Source organism: Mercenaria mercenaria, chromosome 3 (assembly GCF_021730395.1).
Source record: "Mercenaria mercenaria strain notata chromosome 3, MADL_Memer_1, whole genome shotgun sequence".
Lineage (NCBI taxonomy): Eukaryota > Metazoa > Mollusca > Bivalvia > Venerida > Veneridae > Mercenaria > Mercenaria mercenaria.
Window position 1 is genome coordinate 99,033,993 of NC_069363.1, and position 23,099 is coordinate 99,057,091.

A 23,099-nucleotide genomic window follows, 5' to 3' on the forward strand; every position below is an offset into this window, starting at 1 on the left:
ACCACCCTTTAATACCGGAAAACTAGTTTCAAATGAATTTTTTAAACCCGCGGGAAAAAAGACCACTTTTCAGTAATTTTACACATAAACTCTTCCAGTTCAATGGTGATTAACTGAAGAGTGGGTACTATTTAAAACTACTTTATCTAATTATACTTTTAAAAAATAAAGGAAAGTTTTGACTCACGGTAACTCCATGTACATGTTATTGATGGTGGTAATCTGGCATAAACATACCGTAACCTTGCTCGGCTTTGCGAGGGATGGAAGGCCCGGGGCGCCGCAAATTTTGGGAAGTGCTAAAAAACAAAAAAATTTTTTAAAGCCCAAATGCCCGGGGAAAGGGTATTTGGGGCCCCTACGTAAAAGCTAAATTAAAAAAAGCTTTAATTGGGCAAAAGCTAATTTCTTATTGCCAAATGCTAAAGGTAAACCCCTCAAATTTTTAACATAATTTTGGGCTCTTAGAGTTAAAGAATTGAAAAAATTTTAAATTTTTTGAAAGACTAATGTTCCAAACCCGTTTGATTTGAAGCAATAACGTCTTCTACTATTTATGGGAACATGGGATTGAAACAGTTTACTGTAGAATGTTTTAACAGAGACAAAATTATTTAACGAAGGCTTAAAGACTATTTAAAGAAAGGGATTCATTCGCCGGGTTTTATTAACCCCTTTTTTTTGAAAAACACTTAGCAAAAACGGGATTTTTTAAATTTTTTGTTTACTTTCCAATTAAAAAAGTTAGCATTTATCATTTGACAATTAACCCTTTGACACACAATAATGCAATTTTTAATTTATTTGGGAATTTGAAATTTTTGGGCCCGGCCTTCTTCACGAATTAATTTTTTCAATCAAATTTTCCGTCCCCGTTTAAATATGACTTTACAATTTACCCCTCCCAAATCCCAAACCCCCCCCCCCTTTAAAAAGGTTAAAAAAGGGGGGAAAAACCCTTTTTTGGGAGTCAGGAAAAAAAATAAAAACAAAAATTTTTTACGATTTTTTCCCGGCACATTTAAGCGTTGAAGTCAACGGGGCCCAAAAAAACCCAAAATTTATCTCCCAAAATTCCCTTTTTAAGGGCCGTTCAATTTGTGTGGGCGAAAACAATTTTTTAAAGGAAAAAAAAAGTTTGTTCCCGAAACTGGTTTTTCGGATTTCACGGTTTGATGTTAACCATACACGTGTCTCTGTTGTTACGTTTTCATCACGTGGCCGCGTGATTCGCCACGTGGATTATTTAGCAGACGACCATAAAGACCGACATAAATGCTCTCTCCTCGAAGAGGATCTGAGGAAAATCGACTATTCAGGAGGCGGTACTTACACACTTGGTGCTCTTTTAGAAGCAAAGGTAAATTCACAAAAGATAGTTTAATATTTGCACGAGCATGCATGCGTAAAAGTTTTCAAGCGTCTGAAGTTTCAAAATTCAAATCATTACAAACTGCGCACAATTTGGCTGTACACGTTTGAAACTAAAGCTTTAAAATATTTTTTGCATATTTTTTTTATTATTATGTAAACTAAATTTAAAGTTGTACCAAACAGACGCTTCCCCACAGAAATATGAATTTATAACCTTTTTTGTTTTTCATTTATTTTAAACCCGAAAAGCCCAAACCCAAAAAACCCACTGAAGATTTCTCCATCGAGCGGGGGGGGGGTTTACTTGTTTTTTGGTTTAAAAAGAACAAAAAAAAGAAAGGGGATTTTTTTTTTTGTTGTTGTTTCCCCTATGTTTTAATTTGGAAAATATTCGAAAAATTAAAAAAGGGCTATCAATTTTCCCGGCGCCATCATCGGGTCCGCGTAGCCGTCGATTTTGTTTTCAGGGTTTTTTCCCGGGAATTTTTCATTTTTTTATTTTTTCTAACTCTGCCACGATAACCCAAAACCCCCATATTAAAATTTAGCCTTGGAAAGGGAAAACTTATTTGGGCTTCGGAGGCAAAGGGGCCTGTGTCGTTTTTTAACGTGTTGCTTAGGTTTTTTAAAACCCTTTTCAAAATGAACCCAAACGTAATCTCATATTGACCCTCCCCCCAATTTTTAGTTTTTACTAATTAATACACTTCCCCCTTTTCCCCTACCCCCGCATTTTTTTTTTTATGTTTTGGGGGCATTTTGCTACATTCACAGTTATTCGCAAGCGGTGGGGGGCATACAAGAAACGATGGGGGGAAAATAAAAAAATTCCTAAACCCATATAATACTGTTTGGGGCCCTGTAAATTTTTTGTATTTTGTGGGTAAGGATGTTTGGGCTATGAATGTAATTTGGAAAAAAGAGGTCTTTGTGAAAATACATTCAACACAAAAATTTTTAAACTTTTGGGATAAGGAAAAAACAGGGGTTTTTTTCAAAAAACAGTGGGTTTCCCAAAAAATGTTGAAGGGGTGAGATTTTCTTTCTAAAAACACCAGGGTTTTCTTAAACATGTAAAATTTAACGCCACGGGGGGTTTTAGCCGGGGAAGGACGCCAAAATTTCTCATTGATAAAAAATGTAAACAAAAAAATCAGAGTGGGATTAGCATTGCAAGGGCATAACATGACATTCTACACAATGATACCTTAGAACAGATGTCTAAGATGCTACACAGGTCAGGCGGGTTAAATGCATAATGGCGATCACTTGAAATTCATCTTGAAAAGGTGGTTAATTTTAGTTTGTTTACATGGTTTTTAATTTTCCCACGACTTCTCGGCGATTCACTGCAAATGTATTACTGCGCCGGACGAAAGGTAACTCTAATAAACAACGGGAGACAACTTAGGTGTCAGCACGTGTACGATTTTTTAAAAAAACATGTCGATGATTATAATTTCTTATCAAATAATGAATCCTATTCAGATATTCGTCTTTAATATTAGAAAATTATTAATTTCTGTGGACATTTGTCAAAAAATATTACTTACATTGGACTACTTTGCGCATCAAACTGGTTTCCGCTTCAGTTGTGAGGCACTTCCGTTATACTTTTTGACAACAATAACAAAACATAAAATGAATCAATAGTCACTTATAAACCGACTGCTACTTAAATCAGTGTAGGTAAAGTTGTTGTTACAACATTATACATGTTCGTTACGTTATGAGATAAAGTTTATCTTGAACTGCATAATCCATTAATTACGTTTAGATGATATTGCATTTACAACTTATTTGACCCCATTTTTTTACGTGAATGACAGCATTCTCGTGCAACTCGTGCAAACAGAATTATGAAAAGTATGGTGGAGAATTCAAGGACAAATTATAAATGACATTAAAGTGAGGATAACTGTATATTCGTCCAGTTTTGATCATTGACATGCCTGCTGTGTATTAGTAACTTTTGTGAACAAGATTAGAATGTTACTTTTGCACATATACACATTGATTGGACCTCTCAACCAAATTTCATACCTTATTTTAGGGATTTTTTAAGACAATACATTTTCAAAAGTTTGTTAAATGTGTTTTGATATTTAAGTGCATTGTAGTTCATGAATACCAAGTTAAAAATTAATAATGGCAACATTTCTAGGCCCTTATTGTAAGCCACTAGACTTCTGTAACGATAAATGTTTAATGTATTAAGGGGAATATACTCTTTTAGTTTTGGAATGTGGCATTCCTTGACCACCGTATCTTTTCTTATGCACTACTTTGTAAACAAACTAAATAATGTGTTTTAGCTTACATATGCGAAATGAAAAGCAATACAGTGACCATATTTCACATTCTTTCTTTAAATTAGAATCTGTAGGACATTGATAAATGTTTGGACAAGGTGAAGCACTATTATTTTCGCACCAAAAAGTCTTAATTGTTGACTTTGAATGTACACAAGAAGTCTTATGTAATTCAACAATAACTTTCTTGTTTCAGTTTTCTCATTTTTATTTTAGTGAGCAATCCTTTGTGTACTTATAACAGTTGAAACAGTATCCATTTCATGTACCAAAACCTTGTACTTTTTTGCAGGTAAATTTTATCATACCCCACCCACTTTTTTCTAATTTCAAAGTATGCGTCCCCTTAACACACTGACTTATCACGCATGTTGTTTCTTAGTATACAGGGACGGATCCAGGATTGTTTTCCAGGGTGGGTCCAGATGGGGGTAGGTGATGGAGGGGTTGTCCCCCTCCTGCTGGTGGGAGTACGGGGGGCCTACCCCGGATTTTTTTTCTCGGGATCAACGGAGAGCGAATTTCGAGCGTTTTAGAGTAAAAAAATCAAGAATATGAATCCCATCAAAAATGTTATCATCACTTCGAAAATTAGAAATCCAGTATTATTTTACATATTTCCCCATGATATGAAAACGAGCATAGTGGGGGTACGGATGAACAAGCATGAACAATTCACTATTGGCGTTGGCTAAGTTTAAGCGCCCTGCCCAAGACTCGCCGACTTCTAAAGGGTTATTATGTGAATGTTTGCCGTTTGATCTCAAACGTTACAAGTTCTAACCACGAGGAGGTCTCCACTTTTAGAACCTTTTATTTATTTATTTATTTATTTTTATTATTTTTTTTTTAACTGTTTTTTTTTTGTATAGATCCAGTATATTTCACATATATTTATGCCCTTTCACCTGTCCTAAACAAAAAGACTCGACTGGAAAAGCCTCCTGTTGCCTGTCTGTTAATAAATCTTTCGACAATATCACTGTGTCTAATAAAAATGTTCACCATTAACTTTGAAAATTCTAGTGGGGCCCGGACCCCTGACCCCCCCCCCCCCCCGATGGATCCGCCCATGATCCGTCTCGTTGTATATCTTACTATCTCTCATACCCGCTCCCCCCCCCCCCCCCCTCTTTCCCACCCACCCGCCACTCTAAAATATCGTTAAATAATCCAGTAATATGACCCGAAAGTGCATTTTGTTCTTTACAATCCCTTCATGTCCCTCACCTTTTCATGCTACTTCCTCTTTTAAACAAGAGCCATGTAAGACATGGCCAATCCCTCCGCCGGGCATATTATAATTGAAGGCTAAAGTTCCTGGCAAGTTAGTGTCTGAAAGTATTCATTTTGGGAGAAGCTTTGAAAAATCATTTAGTTGTGGTCCACATCAGGGGTTTTAAAGATGTGGAAGAAAGAATTATTCAGTGGTGAGGTGGTTTACTGTTAAATTTTATTAATTTTCATGAACAGTATAGCTGTATGATGTTTTTCTATATGGCTACTGTAAAAAGAAGGAATGGAAAGCTAACAGGGAACAAGAGTGCCAGAATGTCACAATATATGCCCGTCACAGCAAATTTCTTTACTCTAGCAGCTGTATTTGCAAATGAAGTTTTAATTTTGTGGTTGTTTAGTAATCATTGTAAGTCTTTTGTTTTTCTAAGTCCACAAAAAACTCATTACCAGGTAGAGATGTCTTAAAATACACCTAAAATTGGAAAGTAACATCCAGGTTGTACCACAGAAAAGTGGTCTTGTTTTTTCCCTGTGGTCAATTATAAAAATGTTACAACATAAGTTATTTATAGTAACAACTAATGGAAGTTAATCTTTAAAAAGAATAAAAAAAAAAATATTGTAAGTCCACACAAAAATCTTTACTAGGTAGAGATTGGTCAAATTACACCTCAAAATTGGATGTAGCATGCATGTTGTACTACTGAAAAGTGGTCTCGATTTTTCCCTACGACTAGTAATGAAAAAGTTACAATAAAAGCTATTTAAAGTAACAACAAAGGGAAGTAATTCTAAAGAAAGGAACTGCGCATGACACTTCGTCTCATGATGGTGTATAATTGTGCCAAGTTACATCAAAATCCCTCCATGCATGAAGAAGAAATGCTTCGGACAAAGTCATTCTTGTATCTGACCTTTGGCCTCTAAGTGTGACCTTGACCTTAGACCTAGAGACCTGGATCTTGCGCATGACACTCTGTCTTGTGGTGGTGAACATTTCTGCCAAGTTATATCAAAATCCCTCTATGCATGAAGAAGAAGTGCTCCGGACAAGGTTTTCATTCTTGTATCCTTTGACCTCTAAGTGTGACATTGACCTTAGAACCAGGGACCTGGTTCTTGCGCAGGACACTCCATCTTGTGGTGGTGAAAATTTGTGCCAAGATATATCAAAATCCCTCCATGCATGAAAAAGATATGCTGCGGACAATTTTTTTTAAGAAAATATGATAAAGGGGAATAACTCAAAAAGTAGGCAAGGTACAGTTATTGTTCTTGCACATTGCACTTCCTCCCAATGTGTTCTATCAGTGTATGAAGTTTGAAGAAAATCCCTCCAGTACTTTTGGAGTTATGCTCCGGACAAATTTTTTAAAAAAAATATGATAAAGGGGAATAACTAAAAAATAGGCAGGGTAGAGTTATTGTTCTTGCACATTGCACTTCCTCCCAATGTGTTCTATCAGTGTATGAAGTTTGAAGAAAATCCCTCCAGTACTTTTGGAGTTATGCTCCGGACAAAATTATTTAAGAAAATATGATAAAGGGGAATAATTCAAAAAACAGGCAAGGTAGAGTTATTGTTCTTGCACACTGCACTTCCTCTTAATGTGTTCTATCAGTGTATGAAGTTTGAAGAAAATCCCTCCAGTACTTTTGGAGTTATGCTCCGGACAAAGATCGTTGCGGACGCACGGACGGACGGACGCACGCACGCATGGACGGAGAGCATTTCTAATATCCCCTTCGCCTTTGGCGGTGGGATAAAAAAGCAACTCATTACATTTTAGTATCCACGCAACCTCCACCCTCTACCCCGTTTATGAGAACCCATATTGGGTTTTAGTATACTTAAAGACTGTTCTTGTGATAGTTAAATACATCTGTAAGAAGACGAATTGTTGGCACATTTACAACGAGTCTACCTCTGAATATATTTTACGGTGCTGTTTAAAAAGAAAGTTCATCGGTTTTATTCTACATGGGTTAAAAATGAACATATGTTGAAGAGATCCTGTTGCTATGAAATGATAAAATGCGATTTGTAACGAACCAGAGAATTAATTAACAACAACAAAAAACAAATGAAGGCTTATATATCAATGATTGTTTTTATTGTAAGTACCCAAAATGATTTCATCTCACCTTTGTATTGTACTATACATATATAGTGAACAAAACCGCTAACTCGCCATTTGTTAAGATGAGAATGAAGATTGTAAATATCCTAATAATCCCTACTGAAGTACTTTCTTGAAATTTTGCGAACGTTTAGAACAATCTGTTGTTTATAACATTTCAAAAAAAAAAAAAAAAAAAAAAAAAAAAAAAAAAAATAAATATCAACAACGACATCGTATCAGCTTACTCATTTTATGAATTCAGCCCATGTTTGAAAAGTCGCAAAAATACACTAAAATGTCCAACATTTAAATCGTTTGATATTTGTATGACGTTTTACTATCTTTTTAACTTAAAATCTGTATCCTAATAATAGTACTCGCCTGTTATCTAACAACACAACTTTTATGTGAACTTTGCGACTTTTAACAGTGGGATGTGATAGTAAAAGGACTAAAATGATACGTTATTCGATAGTTTTGAAATTTTGATATGTTACTATGTCATTTACAACACATTGATCGTAATGTTTCCCTGATATCAAAAGGTAGTCAGTATTTTTTAAGATATTGGCAAAAAAGCAAATGGTGAGTAATCTAAATTTGCAAATTTCAAGCTTGGAAAATTGGTGTTCCAAGCCGTTTTCGTTTGTTACAAGATTGGCCAGAAATGATACAGTCGGACTAAAAAGATTGTCATGCCCTAGCATCGTGCTCTACAGGTGTCAAAACAACAACAACAACAACAACAACAACAAACTCTATTAACAATATCGGCATTATATGTATTTGGCTAATGAACAGATATAATTGCAATAAATTAGTAAACATAACAGTTCTGTCCATTTTCGCTTATTTTTTTTAGATTTCTGTATCTCTTACTATAAACTGAATCAATAACTTGCCAGTTCAAATAACAGTAACATTGGCATAGCATCTAGAAAATTATCTTCTCAATTTATCTTATGTCCGGAATCTAAAAACTAATAATTTGATAATTTCACAAAACATACCTAAACTCCCGCCAATATAGAAAATAGGATGGCATATCCCAGGACAACTTATCATTGTATAGCACAATATCATATACATGTATTCAAACATATTTCAACTTTCAGAAAGTATTGACAAAGTCACGTGCAACAGCTAACAAGGCGATATTTTTGGTAACAGACGGATTTTCTAATGGCGGCGATCCGAGACCAGTGGCAAAGAGTCTTCGCCAGAAGGGAATAAAAATGTTTACGTTCGGTATCCAGAATGGTAACGTTAGAGAATTGTACGACATGGCCTCACATCCGAAAAATGAATCAACCTACATTCTCGACAGTTTCGAGGAGTTCGAGGCCCTTGCAAAGAGAGCTCTCCATGAAGGTAAGTTTTATAATATTCCAAACCATTTATAAAGGATTCAAATATATTTTTGTTGCAAGTATTCTTAAATATTCCCCCACAAAAAAAGTAACAAGTATTAATAAATGATCCCCTACAAAAACGAGAAAACAACAACAAAACAAAAACAACAACACAAAAAACATCAGAAGTGGAACACATCAGTTCGGTTAAAACATATACATAAACCTAAGGTTAGTGTACAAGTATAGTTGTCCTTATATTATCATTTAGAGCAGAAATGATGAGAAGCTTTACGCGATGAAGAAATGTTTATATGGAAGCCTAAACAGGTGTAGAGCGTTGACCTCTTTTCCGACCACTTTAGCATACGCATACTTTTTGTCATGTATTCGAAAGTTTCCCTTTAACTATTTCTTATTCCTGTTTCTAAGCCCTATTCTTTCTCTGTTTCCTGCTTTAAGATTTGTCAGTCTTGAAATTATATAGAATATATATTAACTTTATTAAGCGTAGAAATGAATAGGTCCTTTCAGAACTAAGATGCTGCAGCATTTGTGTTCTACAGCTTGATTTCAGTCATAGGTTTTTAACCTTGATGTTCACTGGACATGCCTATACTTTTGTAATCATCATTAGTCTGTTCGACATGGTCTATTGTCTGTCATTACACCTTTTCTGTCTATTCTCTGACTCTGAGATTCACTTCTATTCTCGCCATCTGTAGCTTTGTTATCTTTACATCCGTTTTCTGCATCAGTCTCGTTTGATGCTTTCGGCTTTTCAAGACCGACCTTTGACGTTGATGGCATTTCAGAAGTGTTCAGCTTCTTACTTGGTTCTATTTTAACTGAAAGGTCTAGAAGAAATAGTTTAATTTTTAGCCTTTCGTTGCAAAATTAATTGTAGTGCTCTCTTTAGATCACATGAATCATTATCTTACTGCTTGGTGCCAGTATTCCATTGTTTTAAGCGGAGTTAATTTCTGCCAACAACAGCCAGCATTTAATAATCCTGAGGAAGCAAATGTAAGTATAGCCGTAACAATATATTTTTGCATCCTTTAGTACATTCCTTAGGCCTAAAAATTGTTTGTTTCCGGTAACCCGACCTACCCTAAATTTTTGGCCTGAACCTTCATGTTTTTATGGCCTTGGAATTTTTTTTTTCAACTTTTTAACAAAAAGTTGCAAAACTGCACTTTTTATGCTTTAAACATGGTCAGTGATGTTAGAAATCAACTTACTGATGCTCTAAAGACATAACCCCTTATTTGTATTCATTTTTTGATACAAAAATAATTTCCGAAAAGTCCCACTTAACAAAAAAAAATTAAAAAAAATACCGGCCTATACCTACGCTATTTTTTAGCATGTTACCGGAAACAAACAATTATTTTTGTTAGGCCTTATTATTGAGCGTGTCATAGTTCGAGGACTGCTGTCGTGGCTTCGTCCTATAAAAGTAAATGTTGGCAGCTCCGTGGCCGTTTCTAACTAATCGTCACTGTACGGTTTCGGGTCCCTTAATAATCAGCATGACCGAAAATACGTTTGATTCTTGGACAGATGACCTGAAATACGCATAATTTTTGTAAGTATTTCCCACGTTGTTATAATACGACTGAAGACGATAGTTCGGTTAGTTGCATGATGATAACTAGAACAACGTTTACATCATTGCCACCATCTGAAACCTCCTCTGAAACAAAAATAAAGCAAGGGCTATTTTTCTCATGTGTAAATTGGTCTGAAAATTAAAGAACTAGTACTTATTATGTAAATCAAAAGTAAAATGAGTTAATATGAGTTACGTATTTGTTAAATATTATACATCTGATAAAATTATTCGTTAAAGCCGATAGTTCAAACTTTTCCTGATCGTCCTAACGACCATTATGAATATTAGAAATGTTCCACTGTACTGAAAGAAAATAATAGAAATAATACCGATGATTGCGAATTCGAGGTTAGTTTCATGTTATCTACTTAAACCTGAATTTTGATGTTGTGGCTTTGAGTCGGCAGACATTTCCATACATGCAGCAGGTTCTGTATCATCTGCCAATGCATTGTCGCCACCACTCAGTACAATACTGGTATTAACTTCACTAGTGGCTTTTAAGGTATACAGACACTAAATAGAAAAATGGCGCAAAAACGGTACACGCATAATGGCGGATTCACAAAAGTTCTGTTTGTTTTTGCTCTGTAGAGCTATTTTCTTTATTTTCTTTGCAATTCTTTTGCTGAAATCATATAACAGACCCATGCTTGACATTTAGGTAGCATTTCATAATGGAATGATAGGGTGGCAAAACTTGCCATGGAAACTAAGATCATACACTAGCACTACAAATTAGTCTCTTTTTAGCTGATTTTGCAGTTTGTGTTTGGCTTGGATCATACATGATCCCCGCTTTTCTTTTGATTTTTTATTCAGCACTGACAATATTCGTCAAGAAAATGTAAGTTATTGAAATGTAAGTAAAATGGGTCCTGATGTGCTGCAGCCATCTGAAATTTGTCAGTTTTATATGGAACAAGTGACCAATACAGAAGTCCCCTACCAGTGGAAATGTGATTGTTGGCAACAGTGTTAGTACTAAATATGCTTCAAGGCATTTAGGAGCTTAGAAACAAAAACTATTTACTTAAATAGTGACCTTGACCTATAAGCATAGATCATGTACGCGACACATTGTCTCATTATGTGTAACATTTGTGTGCGGTACTAAGATAATCCACCAATGCACATAAAAGTTATGGAGCGGAAACAATTTTACTTGACCTTCTATACTGCCCTTGACATTTGACCGACAACCATGGGTCATGTGAGCGGCACATAGTTTAATTATGGGGAACATTTTTGTATAGTGGTAAGAAAATCCATCAATGCATATAAAAGTTATGGAGTGGAAACAAATTTTTACTTGACCTTAAACAGTGACTTTGACCTTTAACCGAGAAGCATAGTTGTGTGTTGACACATTGTCTCATTATTGGAATCGTTTGCGTGTAGCACCAAGATAATCCATCAATGCATATAAAAGTTATGAAGCAGACACGATTTCTACTTGACCTTCAATAGTGACATTGACCTATGATCTACAAGCATAAGTAATGTATAGGCATGATCTACATATTGCCCTCTATCAACATACCAAGTTTTATGAACCTAGCTTGAATACTTTTTGAGTAATTGCAGGACTAGATTTGCGGACGGACGGAAGGCATTCCTATAATCCCCTCCGGTGTTCCACCGGTAGGAGATTAATTAAGAAGACCATATATTTAATGTGTTCGTGCCTAAAATGTTATTTTGTTTATTCACTGCGTTTCTGACCGTCTTTTACCAGACTGGTCATGTTATAAACCTTTATCATCCACCTTTGAACATTATTTCAATACAAACACTACAGCTCATAAACTACAAGCTGTTCATTCACAAAATTTTGGTCATACCGGTATATTGTAGAAATTGTATTTTGTTCACGCACCCCTCCATATAATATTTTTACTACAAAATCAAATAAAACTGTACGACTTGTACCAAATACTCGAACCCAAATACAGAACTCACTACCCATCAGAAATAGAGATGCCAATATACTGGCTGCTTTTAAAAGTCTGTTCAAATCCATTGATCATTTAAATTTATTTCTGTTTGTTTTGTTCGGATCAAAACATGTTCAGATATTTCATCGTTTTTTAATGTATTCTGTGAATTACGTTTGAGCATGTACAACTGTATTCACTTAATACCATACCCCATAATGTTTCGAAATAAATTGCACAATTTGGCCTTTTCCGAAGAGAGGGAGAGAGACCTCGAACTAAATTTAACGATGAAGGAAATCTGTTACGGTTTATAAATTCTTAATATTTTAAAATTTGCATCGCCTGTTAGACTTTTCAGTTGTTGAGATTTGGATTGAAAGTCAAATGTGGACATTGTACGTTAAACGGTTACTAAGGATATAATTCTGTCTTTGTTCACCGTCACCTGCTTGAGCTCTCATACGGAACTTCACAATTAATTTTAAACATCTCTCATTTGTCTTGTGCCCAGTAACAAGTCTGCAGAACCGAAGTCAGATGTGTAGAAAGAATTATTATTATGCATAGACTAATTCAAGCTGATCTTGAAATCGTAAACTTCTTCGAGTCATCGTTACGCTCGCAAATTGAATTGGGTTTACAGGACGAACTTCTTTTGTTAAACCTTAGCTTAGTATAGTATTAATTAAGACAAGAAAGTTGACAAGCTTTATCAAAATATGGAGGAGTTCCAGCTTTCATTGTAATTCAAGCATTTCATTGTTTATTTTCCAACAATAGCCGGACTTGAATGAGCTTGGAAAAGTAAAAATCCAGAGAAGTATGTGTAGCCGTAACCATGAATTGTTACATCCGAAAGTAGATTCCTTATAATAACATCTTCCCCTTGTTGTAATTCGAGCACTGCTGTCATGCTTGAAGTCTCATCTCGTGGTTCCGCGCCATAAACATAAACGTTGGCAATACCGTGGCCGTTTTTAACAATTTGGCAATGTACGGTCCCGGTGCCTAAAGCCATCAGCGTGACTGAGAAAACGTATGTTCCTGCGACAGGTGCCCTGAAATCTCCTGTGTGATTATTGTAAGCATTTCCAACGTTGGTTATAACATGATTGAACACGACAGCTTGATTAACCCCAAGATGTTCTAAATGATAGCTATGTATTGTCGCAAAGAATGCAACGTTGACATCATTTTCATCACCGTCATAAGTCCTAGGACTTCTTCTCATGCTGCCCTCTGAAAGAAATAAGATGGACATTTCTGTAGGCCTTAGTAAGATAAAGCATTTTAAACGAAGGGCTTAAAATGTAAACAAATATCTTTGAATTAAAGGTATACTTTATAAAATATTTCGCAACGGACAATAGGTCAGGGTTTTCCAAGGACATAAAAACATCTGTGAAGGGGTTGTAAAATAAGACATTAAAAGTTATCTGATCGATTTTGTGGCTTTGAATAGCCAGGCAAGGGTTGAGATGCAGTACCTTCGGTATCATCTGTCGATATAGCCTTGTCTTTACCCTCTGCAATTTTAACTTCGCTGATTGCTTTAAAATGTTCTTTTCCGTCATGGCCACGTCTCTGGTTACCTTTCACCCGATTGCTTCCGCGGTCCTGAAGATCTTTTACTGCGGTGTCAAGTCGCTGATCGTTTGTCTGCAAGGCATTGATCTGGTTCCGAAATTTTTGGTTCTCGTTTTTGAGAGACGAAATCTGTGCCTCAAGATCTTTCAGCGTCTTCCGCAATTCAGCGTTGTCATCTGCTTGGCGCTGATACTTTGATTCTAGAGAGTTCAAACGTTTGAGAACACCTTGCAGAACATCTTCACCGGAATTGAAATCAAGTTTGTCTCCACGTAGTGAACCATAATTGCCCGACACAAGAATTGTGCAACAGAATGTAATGCAAAATGTTTTTATCATCATTTACAAAATTCAAAACCTAACGTGTAGCCATTAATAAGAAGTGTTGTATGACCTATAAAACATTATCATAGATACGACAGTCAGATGACATGTATTAAAAATTTTATCAGTACAATTTACCTTTACAATTGTACTTAAAATCAGTTTCGCAGAGCTAAATTTTGCTAGGTTTTCAGCATGCTCAAAATTTCTTAACGTTTAGAAGGACATTTTTTACAAGAAATTTGAATATCACCAAATCATAGAAAGAAAATAATTTTAAATGAAATTAGAGCAGACTATCAAACATGTATATTTTCTATAAAACGATTGTAAGTTTATTTACTGATTTAAGCCTCGAGTTCCGGAAATGAACTGCATAAATGGACCATTTTCAAAGAACTGTTAAAGATCTTAGAGATGATGCATGTCCCAGTGTTGAAATACAAGTTAAACATCGTTTTCATTAATCTTGAAAATTGTTTATTTTTATTTCTTTATAAATGACATTACGCTCAGAGATGAATATTGTAAGTATCCAGTAGTACTGAACAATACGAGACAGTTCAGTAAAAATGTATTGCACGGGTAGATTGTTGGTAGTTCTACGTTAACCAACATGTGTCAGGTGATCGTTTTACACTTTGAATTAATCATGTCGATTAAATACAAGTTAGGTTCATTACTTTACAATATCTGTTTCCCTTAGATTTAATATTGCAAATAGCAGCCTGTCAATAATTGCTTTGGATGCATTCATAGAAAATTGATTTAATCAATAAAAACACTTACATTGTACTTATTTTTCAAATTTAGGGTTCGGACATTGTTGCAAATACATGAAAGACTGTACAATACCGTATTAAAATCTTTGAAATATCCGGACGTTTGCAGTCCTTTTCTGAATGTTAAGGCATGTGTCAATAAAATGACGATTCTTTAGTAGCATAATAAATATATTTTACACTCATTTTTGCGCTTGGAAAATGTCAGAAAAATATTTCCTTCACGCATCTGAAATATAAACATGCAGGGATTGAAACTTCACACACACCTTTGCATGTTAGGGGTTACATTTTATGATTTTGTATATCAAATTTCAGGATTTCTGTTTTACACTGCTTCCCTTCTTGAATTATAAAATGTAAAAAAAATGTATTTTTTTCTAAAACATCCCTTAAGCCAGTGAATGTTCGCACTGGAACTTTCTATAAACTTTCGGGAGCGAAAGCTAGTTGAAAAAGAAAGCCCCATATCCCTGAATGCTATTTGTCTTCATAGATTGTCTCTCTGTTTAATTGTTTTTAGCTTTTCTGAATTTTAAAAGCCTACATAAAACAATAACCATGTCCATTGAAGGTATTTTAATGCGGAAGGTAGCAATGACAGGAAGTGAAAAATGTAACTTCATCATCAAAAATATTAGACAACAAAGACAAAAACACATTTAAGAACACAGTGGGCCGTCCCCATGGAACTGTCAGTGGCAGCAACACCACTGGATATTTTTAAAAGTAGTTAATTTTGCTAAACTTTATCCGAGTTACAGGACAGTGCAAGTAAAAGATATTCCCACAAGGCGAATCCTCGACAGACGTATTGGCAACTAAAGGCGCAATATGCAAAACACAAAAATGCTCTTGTAAGAATATATAAAACACTTTTGCTAAAAGGAGAACGACGTCAACTGGCGCTCTGGACTCGCTGAGGATAAGGCACACGAACACAATAAATGCTTGTTAATCTTCATTTCATCAATCTACTTTCCAACGATATCTAAACCTGTGTATTCTTGGGTGAGGAGAAAGCCACAAAATGTACTATAGTAACCACCATGGAGATATTCATCTGTGTCAACGTTCCTAATAGCGACATCCTCCCCTTGCTTCAGTTGAAGAACTGCGGTCATACTTGAACTTGAGAATGGTGCTTCTGTGCCACGAACGTAAATATTGGCCACGGTTGTACCGTTCTGAACGAGGTTGTAATGTGTATCATGAGAATCATAGGCCATTAGCGTGACAGAAAACACGTACGTTCCGGAGACAGGTGCTCTAAAATCCCCTGCGTGGCTGTTGTAAGCATTGCCTATGTTGGTTATGACCCGATTGAATGCGATAATTTGATTAGCTCCAAGATGTTGAAGATGGGGACCGAGAGTGGAGAAAAAAGCAACGTTCCTCTCATTTTGCCGTCGTTGTATGCTCCTTGTACTACGTTCTGAAACAGAAAAAGAGAACTGGACTGAAGTAATCACGGTTCGGACATTTAGGCGACGACATGCTCGATACCAAGAAAGAAGCAAATGAGTGTGGTGTTTATAGACCTATATTCATTGTCCATGTAATATGTTCAAACAAGATGCAAGCGATTTTTTTTATTAAGGCCAACATATTATACCATCGCCACAAACTAAATACACAATTCAGTTTTAATTTTCTAAAATTGCATGTATGGTTGCGATAAAAACATAGTTTCGAAACAGGTGTGACAATCTATTTGAATAAGTATCGCGACTCCAGAAGAACAATTTGTGAAAATTAACAGCTGTATTTTTCAAGTTTTCATAAATCATTTCAACACATTTTGAAATAATAATCAGTATACCAGCAGTCTTCTGTTCTGGTTGCTTCGTGACATCTTTATTTTCACTCTGAACTGCATCTACATTCCCTGTAGGCTGTCTGATAGAGTCAATGATGTTATTTATTTCATTGCTGCGTTCCTGGTCACGTGCTTCCAACACTTTCATCTATTCTTGGAGATTGTCCATGTCATTATCACGTGCTTGTTGACGCGCATGCAGTACAGTTATCTGATTCCTAAGTTGTTCGTTCTCTTCTTTAAGGTCCGTCACAGTCTGTCGTAGCATAGCGTTGTCGTCTGCTTGCTGGCGAAGCTTTGATTCTAGTGATTCCAGACGTTTTAAAACATCATGGAAAATGCTTTCACCTGAACCCGAATCAAGCGTATCCACTTTTGTGGGAACATGGTCGCCGGCAACAAGCAAACTTACGGAAAAAATAATAATAATTTCTTTTAACATCATTCATTTATTGACGAGATCATGGAAAACAAAGTCACTTTTGACTGGCCGTCTTTTGAGTAATTTTGTTCCTCGAGATAAGAACAAACTCGATAAGGTTTTGTCGGTCAGGTCAGACTAAATTAAACGATAAATATACAAAAGACTCGAAAGAGAAGATAATATGAAATTTGATAAAATTGGTTATAGTGTTTCATTGTGATACATGTACTATTTTGAGTATTTGGTTTAAAAATATTTTATTAGCGAAATACATAGCTTACAAATTGTATACAATCTATCAAATTCAGAAATACGCTTAGGATAGGATCAAAAACCGATGGCTTATATAGACCTTTATTTTGAGGATTTCTTAGTATGTATAAATCAAATTCAAATATTTCATATCTATTCTATATCTTTTTTATTTATCCAATCGTGAACGTTTATTTGCAACACATGTCCATACAATATATTACAGTACTGGACGCACATGCGTTAAAAAAAACTGTATTATTTCCGTATTTGGACGGTAAAAACTGTCCCGTGTAAACAAACGATAAGGCTCGAAACGCGTGAAAAATGTTCCGAATGCAAATCGGGTGAAGTAGGCACTCTATGTTCAAAGTTTAATTATGCGTCTTGAAATCAGTCGCAGAAAAGGCAGAAGTACAATATTCAGTGAACCATTTTTAATTTAAACTAATATAAAATTGATATGGAATAAAAAGCTTATTTCACATTGTACTGTACAATACGAGATATGTTTGAACTCGTACCCAGCTTGGAAAACCATATTGAACTCGCCTTGCGGCTCGTCCAATATGGTTTTCTGAGTTGGGTACTCGTCCAAATATATCTCCGTATTGTACAGAACGATGCTAAATAACCTAAATATTATTGGTGCGACTCGCCATATATCATTAAGATGTTCTAGTCGAGGTGGATAAACAGGGTTGTGTAAGGTCACGGTTTTACGGAAGCGTGTTCGTGCCACTTTAATTTTCGTCTCACTAACACGCGACAACGCGATAATTATCGCCTTGTCGCCTTGCCCCAAACCATATATACATGCGATATTTAAAAATACTCGCGAGGTTGTAAAGCAGAAAATTATCGCAATAGACGATAGAAAGGCGATAGATATATCTAATACAAAGGAGGTAGATATATCAAATACAAAGACGATAGATATATCAAATACAAACACGGCAGCTATATCTGATACAAAGGAGATAGAAATATCAAATACAAGCATAGCAGATGTATCAAATACAAAAAACGATAGATATATCAAATACAAATACGGCAAATATATAAAATACAAAGGCGGTAGATACATGTATTTCAAATACAAAGGCGTTAGATAAACCAAGTACAAAGGCGGTAGTTATATCAAATGAAAATACGACAGATATACCCAATACAGACACCATAGGTATATCAAATACAAAGACGGTAAATATATCAAAATACTCTAGATAATATGGCAAAGGATAAATACATTTACTTTATTATTACAATTTTCCACAATCGGAGGATGTGTCATGCATAACACCCAGACTCCTAGCTCAAAGGTGAAGGTCACACTTAGCGGTCAAACATCAGTAGTGTTGTTTCCTGTCCGGTTCATAGAACTGTCATCCTTGAAGGGATTTTAATATAACTTGACACAAATTTAACTCATTTTGAGATGACATGTCATGCATAACACACTGACCCCTAGCCCAGAGGTCAAGGTCACACATAGAGGTAAACGGAAATATTATACTTTTTTTACTGTCTACCGGTTATAACTTTGTCATTGTTGAAGCAATTTTAATATTTAAATGTACCCCATAAAGAGATGGTCAACGTGTCATGCGCAACACCCAGAATCCCAAGCCCAAAGATCAAGGTAACACTCAGAAGTTAAACGTCAATAGATTTTTTGCCTGTCCAGCCCATAACTTTGTCAAACTTCAAAAGACTTTAATATTACATGACACAAATGTTATTAATAATGAGATGATGTTTCACGCACAAAATCAAAGACCTCTAACTCAAAGGTCAAGGTCAAATTTTAGTAGTTTCTAGCTCAACTTTTAGAAGAAAAGGTAGAGCTATTGCACCCGTTCTGGCGTCGGCGTCGCCGTTGGTTAAAGTTTTTGATAAAGTCAAATATCTCTGTTACTATAAAAGCTTTTGACTGGAAAATTAAAATGTTATTTACTATTAAAGTCTACACTTAGAGAAACAATCCTCATAACTCTGATTTGAATTTTGACAGAGTTGTGTCCCATTTTAACTAAGAATGTTTTGGTTAAAGTTTGATATAACGTCCAATATTTCTGTTACTTTCAAAGCTATTGACTTGAAACTTAAAATAGTTATTTTCTATCAAAGTCTGCACCAGGAGAAACAATCCCAATAACTGATTATATATTTGATTGAGGTAAGCCCCTTTTACCGGCAAAACTCTAATTCAGAGTCAAGCACTGAAAAAAGACGAGCGTGCTGTTTTACTGACAGCTCATGTGCAGTCCATAACTCAGCCATACATCAAGGGACTTTATCTTTTTTTCACAAATATTTCCAAAAATGAGACCACTTGTCCTGCACAACACCCAGACCCCTAGCTCAAAGGTCAAGGTCAAACCCTGATGTCAAAAGTCAATAGGGTTTTTTTCCAAGTCCAGTCCATAACATATTGGTTATACAAAATTTAACCAAACAGTTACCCAAATATTACAGTTGCCACAATTAATTTGACATATCTGAAGGTAATATGAGGGAGGAAGCGATAATTTGTGAAGCCGTAACTCTTTCTTAAATTATAATGTTATTGCTTCCCTTTATGTAATTACTTTTTATCTTTGAACATTTAAGACTAGTATTTTGACGCATTAAAGGGAACATAGAGTAAACAACTAAATGTAGCTATACATAGTTATCGATTGCATCAAGAGCAAGTGGAGAGCACGTGAATCACTTCCGAGTTTATTTTGAAAAGTTTAAGTTATCACTCTGTCTGCACTGAAATATTTATTTTACATTTTCGTCAAGACAATAGCTTTCAGTCACTGAAGGAATTTAATGCAACTTGATGTGATGTGTTGTAAAGGAGGAAGTGGTATGTGCAAAATTAATAATTCTTTTTTTACTAATTATGAAATTAACTCCCTTTATGTATTTATTCCGTTTTTGTCAAGATCATTATTTTCGATCTTTCCTAAAATGACATTCTCTGCATTAGATTTTATATGTTGTGAATTTCGTAATTGCACTGATGTAAGTTAGAATGAACTTAAAAGAAGACAGTGGGTATTCATGAATCGATACAATGAGTATTATTTGTTACCATTGATACCTCTTAGACAGACTTTTTGTGGCATATGAATCTCCTTAAAGTAATAGGGGCCGTATTATCAATATCGTAACTTAACGGGAAACTTGCGAGGTCCATTTCTCGTAAGTATCTTGATAAGACGGGCACGTAAACTCCAGTCAACGTGGGGTTTCATTTGTGAGTGTTTCCCGGTGTCATAAATATGTTTCATGTCACTTTGAGTATATAATATCTTTCTATTCAAGCGTATGAGAAACTAGGGTGTCATTTTGTCCTTAGCTGCGAACCAGACCTTTACGTTTTTTACCACACTTTGATATCTTTTCGGTATTCCTGAAAGTTCTCTGTCTGTCGTTGTGAAGGGGTAAAAGTACCGAGCAACTAATCGTAGGCAGCGACAATGCTCCAGCAGCAATATATACTTTCCAAATACTCAGTCTCCCTAAACAAAACCTACAGCAGTGAATACATGTAAAACGATAGATAATTCAATTCATATTAGACAACAAAGACAAACAGCACATTTAGGAACACAGTGGGACATCGCCGTGGAACTGTCAGTGGTCAGTTGCGCATAAACCCGCATACTTTATCCGCGCCATGTTCCAAAGCTGCGGGGCAGTGCAAATAAAGGTGAATACTCGACAGACTTATTGGTAACTAAAGGCGCAAAATGTAAAACACAAAAATGCTCTTGTAAAAATATGTAAAAGAAAAGCATAAAGAATCATATACACATATACTCAATACTTTTGCAAAAAAACCCAGAGCAAAGTCAACTGGCTTTCTGGACTCGCCGAGGGTAAGGCACAGGGTCACTTTAAATGCTAAATATATCAAAATACAAACATGTTTTCTACAATCAGTGGAGACAAAATCATAAAAATCTGATTTCACGGTATCTGGTTGTAAAGCTTTATTATTATAACAGACTATTGTACTAAATTTTCATTTCATCAATGTATAAAGATCTACTTTCCAACAATATCGAGACCATCGTAATCTTGGGTGAGGAGAAAGCCACAAAATGTACTATAGTGGTCACCATGCAGATATTCATCTGCTTCCACGTTCCTAATTGCGACATCCTCCCCTTGCTTTAGTTGAAGAACTGCGGTCATACTTGAACTTGCGAATGGTGATTCTGTACCACGGACATAAATTCTGGCTACGGTTGTGCCGTTTTGAACAAATCTGTAATGTGTTGCATGAGATGCATAGGCCATTAGCGTGACAGAAAACACGTACGTTCCGGAGACAGGTGCTCTAAAATCTCCTGCGTGGCTGTTGTAAGCATTGCCTATGTTGGTTACAACTTGATCGAATGCGATAATTTGATTAGCACCGAGATGTTGAAGATGGGACCCCAGAGTGGAGAAAAAAGCAACGTTCCTGTCATTTTCCCGTCGTTTTATGTTCCTTGTAATACGTTCTGAAACAAAAGTGGAGAATTGTACTGAAGTAACCACGGTTCGTATATGTAGGCGACGACATGCTCGATACCAAGGAAGAAGCAGCTGAGTGTGGTGTATATAGAACTATAATCAGTGTTCATTTAATATGTTCAAACAAAATCCAAGAGATTTATTTATCAAGGTGTACATATTATACCATCACCACAAACTAAATCCAGAATTCAATTTTAATGTTTCTAAAGTTTGCATGTATGGTTGCGATACTAGATAGTTTTGAAACAGGTTTGGCAATCTATTTGAATATATATCCCGACTCCAGAAAACAATTTTAAAACAAGTTGAAAGCTGTATTTTCAAGATTTCTTAAATTGTTCTCAACACATTGTGAAATAGTAAAAAGTATACCAGAAATCTTCTGTTCTGGTTGCTTTGTGACATCTTTGTTTTCTTCCTGATCTGCATCTCCATCATTCCCTGTAGGCTGTCTGATAGAGTCAATGAGGTTATTTATTTCATGACTGCGTTCCTGGTCACGTGCTGCCAACACTTTCATCTGTTCTTGGAGATCGCGCATATCATTATCACGTGCTTGGTCACGTGCATGCAGTACAGTTATCTGGTCCCTAAGTTGTTCATTCTCTTCTTTAAGATGCCTCACAGTCTGTCGTAGCATAGCGTTGTCGTCTGCTTGCTGGCGAAGCTTTGATTCTAGTGCTCCCAGACGCTTGAAAACATCATGAAAAATGCCTTTACCTGAATCTGAATCAAGCGTATCCACTTGTGTGGGAACATGGTCGCCGGCAACAAGCAAACTTGCGGAAAAAATGATCAAAAATGCTCTTAACATCATTCAATATGAGATGCTAGAAAACAAAGTCACATTTGAATGGCCGTCTTTTTTGAAATTTTGTTCCTCGAGATAAGAAGAAACTCGGCCGGTCAGGTCAAACTAAATCAAGCGATTAAATGGCTCAAAAGAGAAGATAAAATGATTTTGAATAAGTTAGGTTTTAATGTTTCGTTTTGTACAGAGGTATTTGTATTTAAATGCAAAGAAGGATGCTGTTAGCAACTCATCATAAAGTTCTGACAATGATAAAAAAAAAGGCTATGCAATATGCTAATTACAACCTCGATAGATTATCCAATAAGAATAAAGCAGAAACATCATGAACTTGAAAACATACATGATAAAGAATATAACTCCAAACTAAAGCAGCGATAACTATTTATCAAATATCATAAAGTGAAGATATATATAAAAAACTAGGTTGCCTATTAATAAGCATTCTTTCATTTTGTCATGCGGAGGTCTTAGTTCAAATGCACCTCCGCCACGTTTTATAACAAAGGAATAGACAAAACTGGTACTGTAGCTTCCTCCGGTGGGCATCAGCTTTAAAGGACGATTATCTTAGGCATGGCTCAACTGACGGTAGTCATTATTGCAGGGTATCACCACTGT

At 35.7% G+C, this 23,099-nt stretch overlaps 3 protein-coding genes across 3 annotated transcripts in view; 1 reads left to right on the forward strand and 2 right to left on the reverse strand.

The window, feature by feature from the left end:
• The first annotated feature begins 419 nt into the window (after positions 1-419).
• LOC123523741 (sushi, von Willebrand factor type A, EGF and pentraxin domain-containing protein 1-like) overlaps positions 420-23,099 on the forward strand; it is an 84,666-nt gene continuing 61,986 nt past the window's right edge. The window contains exons 1-3 of the mRNA XM_053539876.1: positions 420-428; positions 1,127-1,360; positions 8,164-8,419. Of these exons, the coding sequence (XP_053395851.1) occupies positions 420-428; positions 1,127-1,360; positions 8,164-8,419 (499 nt within the window). The remainder of the gene's footprint in view (positions 429-1,126; positions 1,361-8,163; positions 8,420-23,099) is intronic.
• On the reverse strand, positions 15,216-18,196 carry LOC123523885 (complement C1q tumor necrosis factor-related protein 3-like). The gene is made up of 2 exons (XM_053539443.1): positions 16,474-18,196; positions 15,216-16,086 (listed from the first exon to the last, which is right to left on the reverse strand). Exons 1-2 carry the CDS (start codon positions 16,616-16,618, stop codon positions 15,626-15,628), a joined length of 606 nt encoding a protein of 201 aa, XP_053395418.1. The 5' UTR covers positions 16,619-18,196; the 3' UTR covers positions 15,216-15,625.
• LOC123523887 (uncharacterized) lies at positions 21,121-22,572 on the reverse strand. Its single transcript, XM_045301633.2, has 2 exons — positions 22,040-22,572; positions 21,121-21,651 (listed from the first exon to the last, which is right to left on the reverse strand). The coding sequence occupies exons 1-2, from the start codon at positions 22,482-22,484 to the stop codon at positions 21,191-21,193; spliced, it is 906 nt and encodes a 301-aa protein (XP_045157568.2). The 5' UTR covers positions 22,485-22,572; the 3' UTR covers positions 21,121-21,190.